This window comes from Siphateles boraxobius, unplaced genomic scaffold (assembly GCF_051911475.1).
Source record: "Siphateles boraxobius isolate OS27281-9 unplaced genomic scaffold, OSU_SipBor_1 25, whole genome shotgun sequence".
In the NCBI taxonomy this organism is placed as follows: Eukaryota; Metazoa; Chordata; class Actinopteri; order Cypriniformes; family Leuciscidae; genus Siphateles; species Siphateles boraxobius.
Window position 1 is genome coordinate 35,260,001 of NW_027508866.1, and position 17,500 is coordinate 35,277,500.

Sequence of the window (17,500 nt, forward strand, 5' to 3'; positions counted from 1 at the left end):
TGGACACTTATAATAATCATAAATGTTTCTTAAAGGGATAGTTCACCCAAAAATGAAAATTCTGTCAGTTATTACTCTCCTTCATGTTGTTCAACTCCGTAAGACCTTCGCTCATCTTCGGAACACGAATGAAGATATTTTTGATTAAATCTGAGAGCTGGATCACTCCTCCATAGCCTTCTAAGGGATTGAAACTTGCCAGCCCCGAAAAGTTATTAAAGACATCGTTAAAATAGTCCAAGTGACTACAGTGGCTCAATCTTAAGTTTATAAAGTGACGAGAATAATTTTTGTGCGCACACAAAAAAAATAACGACTTTATTTCAACTATTTCCTTCTCTGTGGGCCTTGAGTGAGTTCACTAGTGTAACAGCGCAGCGCTTGGCTGACGCTGTTCATGGCTGACGCTGTTCATGTGTGTGATGCGTGTGACGTACAACACAGAAGCGCTTACGCTATTACACTAGTGAACTGACTCGAGTTTCAAATTAATAGTTGAAATAAAGTCGTAATTTTTTTTTTTTTTCGCACAAAAAGTTGTCTCGTCATTTGATTAATTTAAGATTGAGCCACTGTAGTCACTTGGACTATTTTAACAATGTCTTTAATAACTTTTCGGGGAACAAGTTTCAGTCCCTTAGAAGCCTATGGAGGAGTGATCCAGCTCTCAGATTTAATCAAAAATATCTTAATTTTTGTTCCGAAGATGAACGAAGGTCTTACAGGGTTGGAACAACATGAGGGAGAGTAAGTACTGACAGAATTTTCATTTTTGGGTGAACTATCCCTTAAAACAGCAAATCATCTTATTAGAATGATTTCTGAAGGATCATGTGACACTGAAGACTGGAGTAATGATGCTGAAAATTCAGCAATAAATTACACTTTACTATACAGGTGCTGGTCATATAATTAGAATATCATCAAAAAGTTGATTTATTTCAGTAATTCCATTCAAAACATGAAATTTGGATATTATATTCATTCATTACACACAGACTGATATATTTCAAATGTTTATTTCATTTAATTGTGATGATTAAAACTGACAACTAATGAAATCCCAAATTCAGGATCTCCAAAAATTAGAATATTACTCAAGACCAATACAAAAAAAGGATTTTTAGAAATGTTGGTCAACTGAAAAGTATGAACATGAAAAGTTTGAGCATGTACAGCACTCAATACTTAGTTGGGGCTCCTTTTGCCTGAATTACTGTAGCAATGCGGCGTGGCATGGAGTCGATCAGTCTGTGGCACTGCTCAGGTTGCTCTGATAGTGGCCTTCAACTCTTCTGTATTGTTTGGTCTGGCGTATCACATCTTCCTCTTCACAATACCCCATAGATTTTCTATAGGGTTAAGGTCAGGTGAGTTTGCTGGCCAGTTAAGAACAGGGATACCATAGTCCTTAAACCAGGTACTGGTAGCTTTGGCACTGTGTGCAGGAGCCAAGTCCTGTTGGAAAATGAAATCTGCATCTCCATAAAGTTGGTCAGCTGCAGGAAGCATGAAGTGCTCTAAAACTTCCTGGTAGACGGCTGCGTTGACCTTGGACCTCAGAAAACACAGTGGACCAACACCAGCAGATGACATGGCACCCCAAACCATCACGGACTGTGGAAACTTTACACTGGACTTCAAGCAACGTGGATTCTGTGCCTCTCATCTCGTCCTCCAGACTCTGGGACCTTGATTTCCAAAGGAAATGCAAAATTTACTTTCATCAGAGAACATAACTTTGGACCACTCAGCAGCAGTCCAGTTCTTTTTGTCTTTAGCCCAGGCGTGACGCTTTGTCTTGTTCAAGAGTGGCTTGACACAAGGAATGCGACAGCTGAAACCCATGTCTTCCATACGTCTGTGTGTGGTGGTTCTTGAAGCACTGACTCCAGCTGCAGTCCACTCTTTGTGAATCTCCCCCACATTTTTGAATGGGTTTTGTTTCAAATTCCTCTCCAGGGTGCGGTTTTCCCTATTGCTTGTACGCTTTTTTCTACCACATATTTTCCTTCCCTTCGCCTCTCTATTGATGTGCTTGGACACAGAGCTCTGTGAACAGCCAGCCTCTTTAGCAATGACCTTTTGTGTCTTGCCCTCTTTGTGCAAGATGTCAATGGTCATCTTTTGGACAGCTGTCAAGTCATCAGTCTTCCCCATGATTGTGTAGCCTACATAACTAGATTGAGGCCCTGTTTACACGAGAACGATTCTGGGTGAAAACGTAAAAATATTTTATCGGATATGCCTTTCGTTTACACGGCGACAGCGTTTTGGAGGCTTAAAAACGCAAAAAAAGTGAAACCACCCATCTTAAAAAAGATCCACCGTCGCGTTCCCATCTAAACAGTAAAAACGCGAATCTGCTCACTGTGGCTCTCGTCGCGTACGTGTTTACGTCACAGGCATGCGCCATTACAGGAAAATAACCCCAATATGTCGGATTATTTCCATACGTCGGACCTTCAAGTTGCCATAGCAGCTCTGATAAACGTACAAGAGTCTTTTCAGCAGTTGTACAAAATATTCTCAGATATTGGTGTTGTTGTGTCGCAGTGCTTCACATTGCCACCTAGCCGCCAGGAGTGCATACTACATCGAATTTCACACACTTTTGCGTCAACATATCCACACGGATTTCCCCCGATAACGCTCGTCTAAACGCAGAATAAAAAGTGATAACGCAACGCCACTTTTGCGTTTTCTCTTCAGATCGTTTCCGTGTTCGTTCAGCTGTATATTCACATAGAAAACAGCTGTTTTAAATTGTAATAATATTTCACTATTTTTACTGTATTATGGATCAAGATGGATGGATGGATGGATGACAGATAGACAATTCAATGTGGCCAATGTCAGAATCAATAATACATCAATGTAAAACCTTGAGGTAAAAAGGTGATAGTTGTGATCCTGGATGCGTATTGGTCAGTACAGTGTTCAGGATATTAGATGAAACCGTGTATGACAGTACACACGTGCACCTGAGATGAAACATGCTGAATTTGCTTTCAAACACACCCAGAAGGACACTAAGAAATATACTTCATAGATAGAGTACAGAAAAACGAGGGAAGGGCAGATAAAAATGGATCTTCGGAGGTCCCGTGGGGCAGCGGGTGACACTCGACTGTGGCCCGTGGTGATTTATGACAGTGTGTGCGTTTCACTCTTTAACTGTGTCTCCTTCCTCCTGCAGCGGTCACCTCTGCACATATGGTGTCTTCCTAACCTGCGCGCTAAATCTTACCGCATAGTAATACGTGGGGTTATTTTACAGATAAGCATTTCTGAGGTGAAAGTATTACGGAGTAACTTCTAAAAGAAGGTCTGTTTTGAGTGTGCGGAGACGACACATATGAATAATCACCTCGGCTTGTGCAAACAAAAGCTGTTTCACACAACACACTGTGTTAGCTGTAAGTCATTTGTAATACGTTTGTACGGTAAAAGAGCTTGTTTTTGACATGCTGAATAACTTTTTGTTGTTTGATGTTGTTGTGATGTTTAAATCAACTGAATACTAATATATTATACAAATTCAATACAAATTTAGCAAACAAAATAAGATCTTGCCACATATGAGGTGCTGCCTAAAAAAATGCATGTTAACTTTATCAGATTTAGCAACAAAAACAGCTAGATTTTTCAGATAAGTGAGAAAAATGGCCCCAATTCTGTCAGATTTACCATCAGAATTTGCTGTCTGATTACCAAAATTAGACTGTTTTCAATCTCTAAATCTGTCGAAATTAGGTTGTTTTGTAGCCCGGATTTAGTCATATTTAGCCTTAAACTGTTCTAATTTTGTCAGATTTAGCAAAAAAAAACAGCCGAGTTTTGTCCAAATTGGTCAGAAACTGACTAATTTAGTCTGATTTGCCAACAAAAAGTCTAATTTAGTCAGATTTAGCAACAAAAAAACAACAAAACAAAAAAAACACTAAATTGCTTAGCTGTCAAATTTGGTAAAAAATTATCCAATTTTGTCCCATTTATCAACAAAATCTGTCTAATTATGTTAGGTTTAGCAAAAAACAGTCCAGTTTTGTCCGATTTGGTCGGAAACTAATTTTGTCTGATTTGCCAACAAAAACTATCTAATTTTGTCTGATTTAGTAAAAAAAAAAGTCCAGTTTTGTCTGATTTAGTCAAAAAACAGCCTAGTTGTTTCGGATATGGTCAGAAACTCTCTAATTTTCACCTCCCCCAAAAAAAATTTAGTTCCCTTTCTTTTTTTCAAATGTGTCATGTTTGTACATTAGATGTTTAATACATGTCTGTAATGTTTGTGTGTGACTCTCGCTGTGCTCTCGGCAGAATCCCTGGAGCCCACGTACCAGCAGCTGCAGAAGATGAAGCTGGACAAGAGCCCGTTCGTGGTGGTGTCTGTGATCGGTCAAGAGCTTCTGACCGGCTCTCATCACGGGGCCTCAGTGGTGGTTCTGGAGGCGGCGCTGAAGATCGGGACCTGCAGCCTCAAACTGCGCGGCTCCGTGTTCTCGGCCCTCAGCAGTGCTTACTGGTCCCTGGGGAACACGGAGAAGAGCACCGCATACATGCAGCAGGACCTGGAGGTGGCCAAAACTTTAGGTGAGCGTCTCTGTTCGGAGACATCATTTGCACCACCTCGAGGAAACCTTCAACTTCAACTTATATTTTAGTTTGTTTATGTGTCAGCCAAATGTTATTTGTATATTTCCCACATGTTGGTACGTTTCAGTTTTGTCAAATTCATTTGAAATGATTTTGTTTGTTTTATACTTATATTTTTCATGATTACCCTTACATTTAAAAGTTTTTTTAAGTTTAATAATCTAATATTTATATTATATCAATATACACTTTACCGTTCAAAAGTGTAGGGTTAGTACCATTGTTTTGTTGTTAAAAGAAATCAACATGTTTATCCAACAAGGACACATTAAATTGATCAGAAGTGACAATAAAGATATTTACACTGCAAAAAAATGCTTTTCTTACTTAGTATTTTTGTCTTGTTTCCAGTCCAAATATATAACAATTCTTAAATCAAGATGCATTTACTAGAAAAATAAAATGACATAAGATATTATGTCCTGTTTTCTGGGGAAATAAATAAAAATTAAGTGAGTTGATTCTTAAAGAAAGCATAAATATCTGCTAATGGTGTAAGAAAAATAATCTTAATTTAAACAGAAACAAGATTATTTTTCTTACCCCATTGGTAGATAATTTAGCTTATTTTAAGCAAAACCCCACTTCATTTTTATGTATTTCCACAGAAAATAAGACTTAATATCTAATCATTTTACTACTTTAGTAAATGCATCTTGATTTAAGAAATGTTTGATATTTGGACTGGAAACAAGACAAAAATACAAAGTATTTTTTAAAAGCATTTTTTGATGGACGTTCAGGTGACCTTGTGAACGAAAAGCTTTGGTACTTTCTCACAAAGTTAATTATTTTGACCTAACCCAGCTCACGCTGATAACGGCTCACAGTAATTAGGCTTCATGGGACTTTTTAATTAAAAGTCTCTGTGCCTTTTTCCCCAAATGCCACTAATTTTTGTGTTGTTAGCACAGGAACAGTGTAAATATGGTGAAGTATACATCTAACAAAGAGATCATAGATATTCTCCTCACGGCTCCTGAATGTCAGAGGTTTTTAAGGCATGAAAGTGTTTTGAAGTCGAGTGTTTCTCACCGTCTGTCTCACTATCATGACGCACCTGAACTGTGAATGTTTGTGTTGAAGGTTCAGCTCTCACTTTTAACACATTAGGACGTCTCGACTCGCTTTTTCCCTCTCTTTCTGGTCGCCTTGTCAGAGCGGCTGACTGCGTTCACACACAGAATGAAAGTCTGATAGGAACATCTGCAGATGTTGCAGGAGCTCGGCGGCCATGATGTCCTCTCTGTGTAAACCTGTCAGATTTGGTCAGAAACGGTCAGATTTACTCTGTTTTACCAACAAATATCTGTCCAATTTGGTCAGAAAAAACAAAAAACATTCCAGTTTTGTCCGGATTTTGTGAGAAAACGACCCCAGCAATCTCACGAGTTTTCAGAGAGACCAAAGTCTGCAATAAAATGTCTTAATTGGAACTCAAACTTCTGCCGAGACCAAACAAACAGTTCTGAGCTATTAACCTATTTGCGTCTATTTTTATTTCCCCAAAAGCATTTCATCAGGAGACTTTCAACTTAAATTAAAGATAATTGAGGAATGCAAGATCAACTTCTCTTGCAAAACAACATTTGCTTCTGAGAGGTTTTTGAGGGCTGAAAAGCAAAAACACCTATTAATTGTGCAGACCCAAAGTCTCTTGAAACAAAAAAATTGTGTAGGATTAACTTTGAAACTTTTTGCCAAAAGAATTAATATTGTGCAGAAATGGCAAGTAACATTGAATTAAATGTGAAATTAAGAAAGACTGAAATAGTATTCTACGGTAAAACGGACGCCATTAATCCTTGAACACTTTTGAATTGGGTTTTTTTATGGGGGGTTTACAGTGTACCAGCTGGTTTTGCAGCTCAGTATCAGGTCTGTTTCTGGTCTGCTAGTTTATGTTGATTTGCAGACCAGATACAATCAGCTAATGAAGCGAAACAACCAACCTTAATAATAATAATAATTGGTATTAATATAGTGCCTTTCCGACACCCAAGGTCGCTTTAGGTTAAGGAACAGAACAAGCACAACACACACACCAAGGGCAGAAAGTAATATATAGAAGACGCTTACAAAGTTGGGTTAAAGATACAAACAAACACGGATTCAAGCAAATAACATCCATAACAAGGTGTCATTTACAGACTGAGAGCTGAAGAGTAATATTCAGAGGAAAAAACGTGGGTGACACTTTACAATAAGGTTCATTAGTTAATGTATTAACTAACATGAACTACCAATGAGCAATACATTAGATAGTTAATCTTTGTTAACATTAGTTAATAAAAATACAGCTGTTCATTGTTTGTTCATGTTAGTTCACAGTGCATTAACTAATGTTAACAAGTACAACGTTTGATTTTAATAATGTGTCAGTAAATGCAGTAATCTACGATTAACAAATGCTGTAGAAGTATTGTTCATTCTAAGTTCATGTCAACTAAGGTTAAAGTGTTACTAAAACGTGTTTTTAAGAGGTTTTTGAAGGAGAGAACTTGACCAGAAAGAAACTATGGGAAGTTGTTGTTTTCCTGTCATTCCTGAAGCCTGTGAACACCTTTAACCTCGGATGCTCTGTGTCGTGTTGGTGTGTGTGAAGCCTGTGAACACCTTTTCCTCAGATGCCCTGTTGTCGTGTTGGTGTGTGTGTGTGGAAAGCTTGTTGTAACCCAGCTCTGGTTTCTCTCAGGTGACCAGACGGGTGAATGTCGCGCTCACGGAAACCTGGGGTCGGCCTTCTTCTCCAAGGGGAATTACCGGGAGGCCTTGAGCAACCACAGACACCAGCTCGTCCTGGCCATGAAGCTCAAGGACAGAGAGGTACGTGTGTGTGTGTGGCGCCGTATCTTCACCCCTAACAGAAATAAAGTGTGCAGGATGGTTTTATCAGGTCCCAGGACGTGACGGATGTTTTTGTCAGAGCTGTGCTTCAGACTCACCCGTCTCTGTCACGTTTGTGGGCGCTCACCGTCTCACTTCTGTCTCCTTCAGCTCCACATCTATACGTTCTCATGCAGCGTTGAGAAAACACACTGAAACTACTGTCCTACTGGGTTAACCTCGTGAAAACATGTCTGGGTCATACTTCTTAAATCAAAAAATGGTATAATAATAGCTCAATTAAATATAAATTATATGTTGCGTATAAAAGAAACATTTATTATTTTGTAAAAAAACAAATCTGAATTGTGGAATTACAAAAAACAACAACTGTAAAAAAACTTTTTTTGGAATATATTTTTTTTGTTGTTTTTTGTAATTTCCATTATTCTCATTGATGATTTTTATATTAATTTGTAACCAAATGTGTTGTAAAATTCAATAATAATTAATAAAAATATAAATTATTTATAACAGTGTGAAAAATAATACAGTAAAATATAATTTTGCTATAGTATTAATATAGTAATTTTTTTAAATCGCATTGACAGTTAATTTAATTTTATTTTTTTATTTACAGTTGTTTTTCAATTTCAATTATTCTCATTGATGATTCCTATTATATTCATTTGTAACACAATTTGTAATAAAATTAAATAATTAATAAAACTAATTATAAATATTAATAATATAAAGAATAATATAGTAAAATATAATTTTACTATAGTATTAATTTTTTATTTACTTTTTTTATTTATTTGTTACATTTCAATTGTTCACATTGATGATTCCTATTATATTCATTTGTAACACAATTTGTAATACAAATCAATAATAATTATTAAAACAAAATACAAATAATAATATGAAGAATAATATAGTAAAATAGAATTATAAAATAAATATATTTTTCCCCACATTACAGTAAAAATAATTATATATTTTAACTACGATAACGAGAATTTAAAAAAAATGATAAAAATAGATAAAAATAAACAATGTCATTTTCTGTAAAGAGAACGATATTTCTTCGAATGACAGTAATGTAATAAATGGAATGGAATAAAATATGCTTGATTGTCACTGTTCAAAAATTTGAATGGTCCAAAAAATAGACTATGCTTTTTTATGATGTTATATATAATTTCTTGTGTTTATCTTGAGGTGAAATATGACCCAGTGATTGTTTTTGACAGGCATCAGGAGATTCACTCGGTCTTATCAGCTAATGCCTTCTCATCATCATCTGATTCATATCCCTTTATGAAATGGAGTGTATGAGGAGACTGTGTGTGTGCACAGAAACCTCATTACTCACTGTAGTCTTGAGGAAGCGGTCGAGGACCCGACCCACCGCATTCCTGCATCCATTAAAAACACTGAATATTCACTGGGAAATAATGCAGGACTGGACTGGATTTGATCCATCGGAATTTGATTGATTTTGAAAAGTAGGTTGTGATATTATTGGTTAATATTATTTCCTCTGCCCACACGACCTTGACTATATCAGCAGAAAAGAAATGCTGTTTAAGAGGTATGATAAAATTAATATATATATATATATATATATATATATATATATATATATATATATATTAGATTTAGATGACATAAATCATTCACAATAAGATCTGAAACATGTTTAAGGCCAGAATCTGATAAGGACCATTAAGCACATTTTCCTACACAAAACACAATAAATCTGGATGTGCTTTTTTGTTTCTGTTTATTTTTTGTAATATCCATTGTGCTCAATAATGATTATTATTACTTTAGTAAATAAAGTTTGTAATGAAATTCAGTAATGAGTAATAAAAAAATAAGTTCTGAAAAATAATATAATGGATAATATAATAAAATATTCTTTCACACTACAGTAAAAAATAAGACTTTTTTTGCTATTTTAGTTATGCTAAATATAATTTCTTTCTTGACAGGCTTCTGTTGAATCTACAACACAATGAATCTGAAATATTTATTTATTTATTTAATTGGTAATTTCCATTATTCTCAATGATGATTTCATATTGACTTTACTGCACAAAGATCCTCTTTGCAAGTACGTGAATGCAAATGCTTCTCCGGCGCAAACTCGTCTCCACAAATTTTTTGCCAAAAAAATGCTGAATATATCAACTGAAATTTATATTAACGAAAGCGATTTCAATGGCATTTCCGTGACCTTTTAAGATCTGATTAACTTCCGTGACTTTTACAGGAATGGATATCACACTTACCCTGATATTTCCAGGACTGTGGGAACCATGTTGATTTAATGCATGGTTGCATTTTGAAATTCACCTGCAATTTGTAATGCAACGCAAATACAGTTGCATCCTCACGGCAGCGCAAATGGCCACTATAGTGTGTGTATTATCATAAACGGTCATCTACACTCATTCAGCTCAACAGTTTAAAGGTGTCTCACTAAGCAGGTTCACACATTTATATCAAGCCACACAATTACAGTAACACAAAAGCCACATTTCAAAAGTACTTTATGCTCTCAATGCTTTTGCATCGATCTTTGTGTATTTTAGTATGTTTCTGGCCTAAGTTGTACTTGACTCCATTTTGTGTTGAAATCTGAGGAAGCGTGTGTGTTGTTTGTTTCTCTCAGGTCAGTGCGTTTGAGCATGTGTGATTGTAAGACGTTTGTGTGGATGGATCATCTGCTTTAAGGGAGTGTGTGGTGATGGATTTGGTGTAAGGCGCACTGGCACCCCCTCTTAAATCTGTTGTCTAATGTAGTGCAGTAAACACTCATGACCATCACACTAATTACTCAAGATCCCCCCTAATCAGCACAAACACACAATAACACACTAATCTTATCAAGGCTTCGAACAGAGCATCTCTAGATCATTCTTTCCTGTATAACACACCACAGCGTAAGCTCAATATGACGTTTGGATATGCTTTTGTTTAAGGAATAGTAATGTTAATTTGTGTATTATATATTTTGTTAATTTCATTACTTCAATTCAGCCTTAAAGTTTTACATTGTTTAAATGAATAGACTTTTAGATAATTGTGTGATTTGTATATGTACATTTCTGAAATACATAACTTAGACTGATAACAGATCACTATACATTGTAATGGACTCATGCATTTTCTGTAAAGCTGCATTGAAACGATATGAATTATAAAAGCGCTATACACATAAATGTGAATTGAATTGAATCTATAGAGGTGAAACTCGAAAAATTTGAATATCATGCAAAACTTCATGTATTTCAGTAATTCAGATTAAAAGGTGAAAGTAATATATTTAGTATATATAACTATATACATATGCATGATTATACTTTTCAGAGGGCCAACATTTCTGTATTTAAAATCCTTTTTTTTATTGATTTCATGTAATATTCTAATTTTTTGAGATTTTGAATTTGGGGTTTTCATAAGCTGTAAGCCATAATCATCAAAATTATAACTTTTTCATGATATTCAAATTTTTTGAGTTTCACCTGTATATATATATATATATATATAGTGGATGGTGACCATGAAAAAAAAGAGCTTAATAAAAACATAAAATTAATCCATATGATTTAGATTTGAATTATGACTTATGAATTCTGAGTCTTCTAAAGCGATATATTTGTGGTAGTAATGGACCCACATTTAGTCGTTTTCTTTCTCTTCTATGTTTTAGATAGTGCTTCACTTCTGTTCTTCTGTTGCTGCGTCCGCCGCATTTATACATTTGCGACAGCAATAGTACACTCAGTATCATTTATAAAACTTTATATCAAGGTCTGAGATGTTTTATGAAAGGAAAATATTGAAGGACACCGTGTGGAGTGTGTCTTATTCCACCCTGATATTCCCATTAGTACTTCTTCGGAGATTGTCTATGTCAATATCGAGTGAAAAACACTTCAGTGCATCATTAAAAGCAACAGAGGAGTGTTAAATTCAGTCGTTAATATAGACGGAGGACTTTCAGAGGCTTACGTCTGTATCAGGACAGCATTAGGAATGAAAACGTAAACGTGTGTGAGTGCGAGAGAAACATTCCCAGTGTGTTCGCTCCATTACCCTGGAATCCAAACCAATGAGCTCATGTTATTACATATATGCATATTTTCTCGCCTTGCCTGAGGAAATCTTCCGCTGAGCCGCTTGAGACTCGATCCTCTGTTCCTCTCATGCATGTTCGGGTTTTCCAGAGTCTCTCACTGCCAGAATTATCAGTATATGAACTAATATCAAGCAGCACAACTGTTTTCAACACTGATAATAATCATAAATGTTTCTTGAGCAGCAAATCCTCATATTAGAATGATTTCTGAAGGATCATGTGACACTGAAGACTGGAGTAATGGTTGCATTCTGCTGGATTCGTTCTGTAATGCATTATGATGTAGCGCTAAACGCAGTGTGCAATACAGCAAACACACGTCGGGAACAGCTCGCGTTCAGTGTGTGTTCAGCTGGAAAGACGTCATGATAGATGGTATAACTCATATTCTGCTCAATAATTCATCTCTGTTGTGTCAAGATTTAAAGGAAATATAAAAGTGCACAAACTACAATGAAATACCCAGCTATCTTATTCCTCTAACACGCACACACACACACACACACACACACACACACACACACACACACACACACACACACACACACACACACACACACACACACACACACACACACACACACACACACACACACACACACACACACACACACACAACACAAAGATAGTATGCAGTGTTTACTCTGCACATAATGCTAATTTACTATATGTATTAAATACCTAAATGACGTGCCAAAATGGGAAGTATGTTTGTAAAACTGTATGGCACAATGCAATGCGCTCAACTTGAAAAAATATCTTTACTTGATTGGACTGCCAAAAAAAGGCAGTTAAGACGTTAACTGAACGGTATTCGCATGCAACATGATGAGGTCATGTGACAACAATGTAGCGTACTACTGTCTGAATCATTTATTGTTGCATACTTTTTCACAAACTAGCCTATATGTGAAATTATAATTATATAAAATAATGTTCAAAGGTTTGGTGTTGATTTTAATGTTTTTGCCCTCCCAGGCTGCATTTATTTGATCATAAATAAAGTAGAAACAGTAATATTGTGAAATATTGTTACAATTTAAAATAACTGTTTTTAATGTGTAAAAATTTGATTTATTGCAAAGCTGAATTTTCAGCATCCATTACTCCAGTCTTCAGTGTCACATGATCCTTCAGAAATCAGTATAATATGATGATTTGCCGCTCAAGAAATGATGATTAAATGATATAATTATGATAAATGATGATTCTGATTATGATCAATGCTGAAAACCGTTGCGCGGCTTCATATTTTTGTGGAAACCGTGATGCTCAGGATTCTTTGATGCATAGAAAGTTCAAATGAACAGCATTTATTTGAAATCAAATCTTTTGTAGCATTAAAAATGACACTTTTAATCAATTTAATCACTGTGAGGTCATCAGTGTCACGTACTACAGCTTGAAACTTAGTGTTTCACATACTCTTTTTTAACAAATTGCTGACAATATTGAGTATATACTGCACAGTATACAAGTATTCCATTCCAAACATAGCCGATGTCTTTTTTCCTCTCCTTCTCCATCTTTGTTCTCATTTTTAATCTTTATTTCTCTCTTTCTCTTCCACACACACACACACACACACACACACACACACACACACACACACACACACACACACACACACACACACACACACACACACACACACACACACACACACACACACACACACACATACACAGAGACAGACAGACACACACACACACACACAGACACAGAAAAACACACAAACACACAAACACACACACAGAGACACACAGATACACACAGACAGACACACACACACACAGACAGACAGACAGACAGACAGACAGATAGACACACACACACACACACACACACAGTGACTGCGACTCCGCACACAGACAGGCAGACAGACAGATAGACACACACACACACACACACACACACACAGTCACTGCAACTCCGCACACAGACAGGCAGACAGACAGATAGACACACACACACACACACACAGTGACTGCGACTCCGCACACAGACAGGCAGACAGACAGATAGACAGACACACACACACACACACACACACAGTGACTGCGACTCCGCACACAGACAGGCAGACAGACAGATAGACACACACACACACACACACACACACACACACACACACACACACAGTGACTGCGACTCCGCACACAGACAGGCAGACAGACAGATAGACACACACACACACACACACACACACACACAGTGACTGCGACTCCGCACACAGACAGGCAGACAGACAGATAGACACACACACACACACACACACACAGTGACTGCGACTCCGCACACAGACAGGCAGACAGACAGATAGACACACACACACACACACACACACACAGTGACTGCGACTCCGCACACAGACAGGCAGACAGACAGATAGACACACACACACACACACACACAGTGACTGCGACTCCGCACACAGACAGGCAGACAGACAGATAGACACACACACACACACACACACACACACACACAGTGACTGCGACTCCGCACACAGACAGGCAGACAGACAGATAGACACACACACACACACACACACACAGTGACTGCGACTCCGCACACAGACAGGCAGACAGACAGATAGACACACACACACACACACACACAGTGACTGCGACTCCGCACACAGACAGACAGATAGACACACACACACACACACACACACACACACACACAGTGACTGCGACTCCGCACACAGACAGGCAGACAGACAGATAGACACACACACACACACACAGTGACTGCGACTCCGCACACAGACAGACAGATAGACACACACACACACACACACACACACACACACACACACACACAGTGACTGCGACTCCGCACACAGACAGGCAGACAGTGGCCTTCCCCGCACAGAGCACGGGGCCCGTCGCATAATGAATGCATTTTAACAAGATGAAACCAAACCAATTACAACTGCTGTCATATTCTGAAGTGCTCTGCTTAATGAATATAAGAACAATATGTTGCCTAAAAGAGATTAAACCGCCGCTACGCTCGCTGAACTGCTAGCAAGTAACAATTGCAGAACACTTCAAACATCACAAAAGGAGACAGTTTGTGTGTGTGTGTGTGTGTGTGTATGTGTGTGTGTGTGTGTCTGTGTCTGTGTCTGTGTCTGTCTGTGTGTGTGTGTGTGTGTGTGTGTGTGTGTGTGTGTGTGTGTGTGTGTGTGTGTGTGTGTGTGTGTGTGTGTGTGTGTGTGTGTGTGTGTGTGTGTGAGTGAGTGAGAGAGAGAGAGGTGTGTGTGTGTGTGTGTGTGTGTGTGTGGCCTGGTAAACCCTACATTATGCGGACAAAATGTCCCCATAAGGATGGCAATATCTGAAATCCTTGTTCGTGTGGGGACATTTTTTGGTCCCCATGAGGAAAACAGCTTATAAATTATAGTAAGTGATGTTTTTTGAAAATGTAAAAATGCAGAAAGTTTTCTGTGATGGGTAGATTTAGGGGTAGGGTTAGTGTAAGGGAATAGAATATACAGTTTGTACAGTATAAAAATCATTATGTCTATGGAAAGTCCCCATAAAACATGGAAACACTACGTGTGCGTGTGTGTGTGTGTGTGTGTGTGTGTGTGTGTGTGTGTGTGTGTGTGTGTGTGTGTGTGTGTGTGTGTGTGTGTGTGTGTGTGTGTGTGTGTGTGTGTGTGTGTGTGTGTGTGTGTGTGTGTGTGTGTGTGTGTGTGTGTGTGTGTGTGTGTGTGTGAAGAATTGGCCCTCGCCAAATACAAAACTGAGGAAATAAAACCGCTGTATGAATTTTCTGTTTGGAATTGAAATCTAATGCATGGTTTACTTCTAACTGTGAGTCTTTATTTCATTGTTGTTAGAGGTGAAGTTTGCATGATTTATTCAGTTCATGCTACTTTTAAACTATTTCTATTGCAATAAGTTTTTAAGTGCTATAAAAAATAAAGGGGACTTGACTTTAAATTGACTTTAAGTTTAAGTGATGTTTTCAGTGCCGAAGTCAACATGAAATCAGATGCATTTTCATCCACATTCCTGGTGTTATTGTGAACGAATCAATGGTGCATATTACTGCAAAGAATAAAATATCTAAATATCTAATATTTCATCAAAATGTAATAACTCTCTCCACCTCTTTCCTTTACAGCTGACATCATCAATCCCTCTTGTATTTTAACCACTTGTCATATAGAGATACTTTTCATCATTCTTTCTTGTTAAATATCCTAAACATAAAGTTAAACGGGTCATGAGTGGTTTTTCATGTTGACTTCACGTCCCGTAGAGTGTAAACGTTGTGGTTCTGTGGCATTTCAAAACAGTTTTCCGTCTGACGTGTCATCGTCTGACTCAACCAATAGCGTGAGTTTAAGCCAAACAATGGAACGGTAGGAGTGTTTGGAAAGCCTTTAGGAAAATATTAGTTGTTTTTTTTGGTCATTTTATTTGGTTCTACTATCTACTAGTGGCACAGAAAGAGTTCAACTGTCCAAAGGCAGTTCTTCTCTATATCAGTGTCAGTGTTTCTGAACTCCCTGAAACGCCTCCATTGTAGTCTTGAGTTTCTCCCGGGAACGAACACGTCACAATATTACTAATTTAAATAATTCATATGCAGAATAAAGGGGCGGGGCCTGGTTGAGTTAGTTAGTAGTGTGTTAAACTGGCAGTTATGGGAAGGGGTGGGATATTACCCAATTACCCAGGGTGTTGTGATTGGCGCTCGACCAATCACAACACCCTGATCCAGCCGACCAATCAGAGCACAGTGTGCTTTTCAGAAGGAGGAGCTTCATAGAGACAGGAAGTAAACAGAGCGTTACTGACAGACTGGGAAGAGAGGAGCCGCAACAATGGAGAATATGAGGAAAATAATCAACATTCAAGCAGGATAACCTGTTCTAGTAGAGCCTAAAAATGTTTTATCAGTTTTTTCTATTATTGAAAGTAGTACTATTGAAATTGACAATTAGAATCTCCTAGCTTCCTGGCCATGAAAATTAACTTTTAAGTAAGAGTAAAATGACAATAGATTTTTGTCTTTTTCAAATTTTGCACAATGCAATTTTATAGCAGATAAATTATATGTGGCCAAATTCAGAAGCCATTGACAGGTTCAGAGCCCGTGTGTGTGTGTGTGTGTAGAGGATATTGAGGTTTGATTAGGTCTGTTGCTGCTGAATTGTGATCCGGATCAGATATTGCGTGCCATAATGACTTTTGAGTGTTATTGAGAGATTAAAGAGATTCCAGGAAGATGAAGACGGATCGGGAAATTGCTCCATCCTTTTTCCTCTTCCTGTCACAACCTTTGCCTGAAGCACCTGCCATTTAGATTTTATTGCACAATATAGACTTCGTAAAGTCTGTTTACTCAGCGAGAGAGACGTGTGTGTGTGTGTGTGTGTGTGTGTGGTGTGTGTGTGTGTGTGTGTGTGTGTGTGTGTGTGTGTGTGTGTTTTAAAGGTCATTAGTAGCTGTGATGCTGTATATTTGCCTCAGGCAGGATTCCTCTGGTTATGGAGGGAAACCCACCTCAGGCCAGGCAGAGATCAGTGATGCTCTCACAGGCCCGTGTGTGTGTGTGTTTGACTGAGCTTTTATTGGTCTCTATGTGTGTTTATGTGCATACAACTCTCTTTTCTGCATACACATGCTGTATATATACCGTGTTTGCATGTGGCTGTTAAAATGATGGCCTCACCAGAAGAACAAATGCACAATTGTCAGAGATTAATAAAATTAATTAATAGCTCTGCTGATATTGAATTTTTTTGCTCCTCTTTAATGGAGTTTCCTGCCTCTCTTATATTTTATTATATATTTTTATTAATAATGTGTTATTGTGATATTGATATATTATATAATG

At 37.6% G+C, this 17,500-nt stretch overlaps 1 protein-coding gene across 3 annotated transcripts in view; it reads left to right on the top strand.

Moving 5' to 3' along the window:
- Window positions 1–17,500, top strand: part of ttc28 (tetratricopeptide repeat domain 28) — a 322,836-nt gene that overhangs the window by 203,486 nt on the left and 101,850 nt on the right. For all 3 annotated transcript variants that reach the window (XM_077243763.1, XM_077243764.1, XM_077243765.1), the window contains 2 exons: window positions 4,321–4,593; window positions 7,352–7,482. In XM_077243763.1, the coding sequence (XP_077099878.1) occupies window positions 4,321–4,593; window positions 7,352–7,482 (404 nt within the window). The remainder of the gene's footprint in view (window positions 1–4,320; window positions 4,594–7,351; window positions 7,483–17,500) is intronic.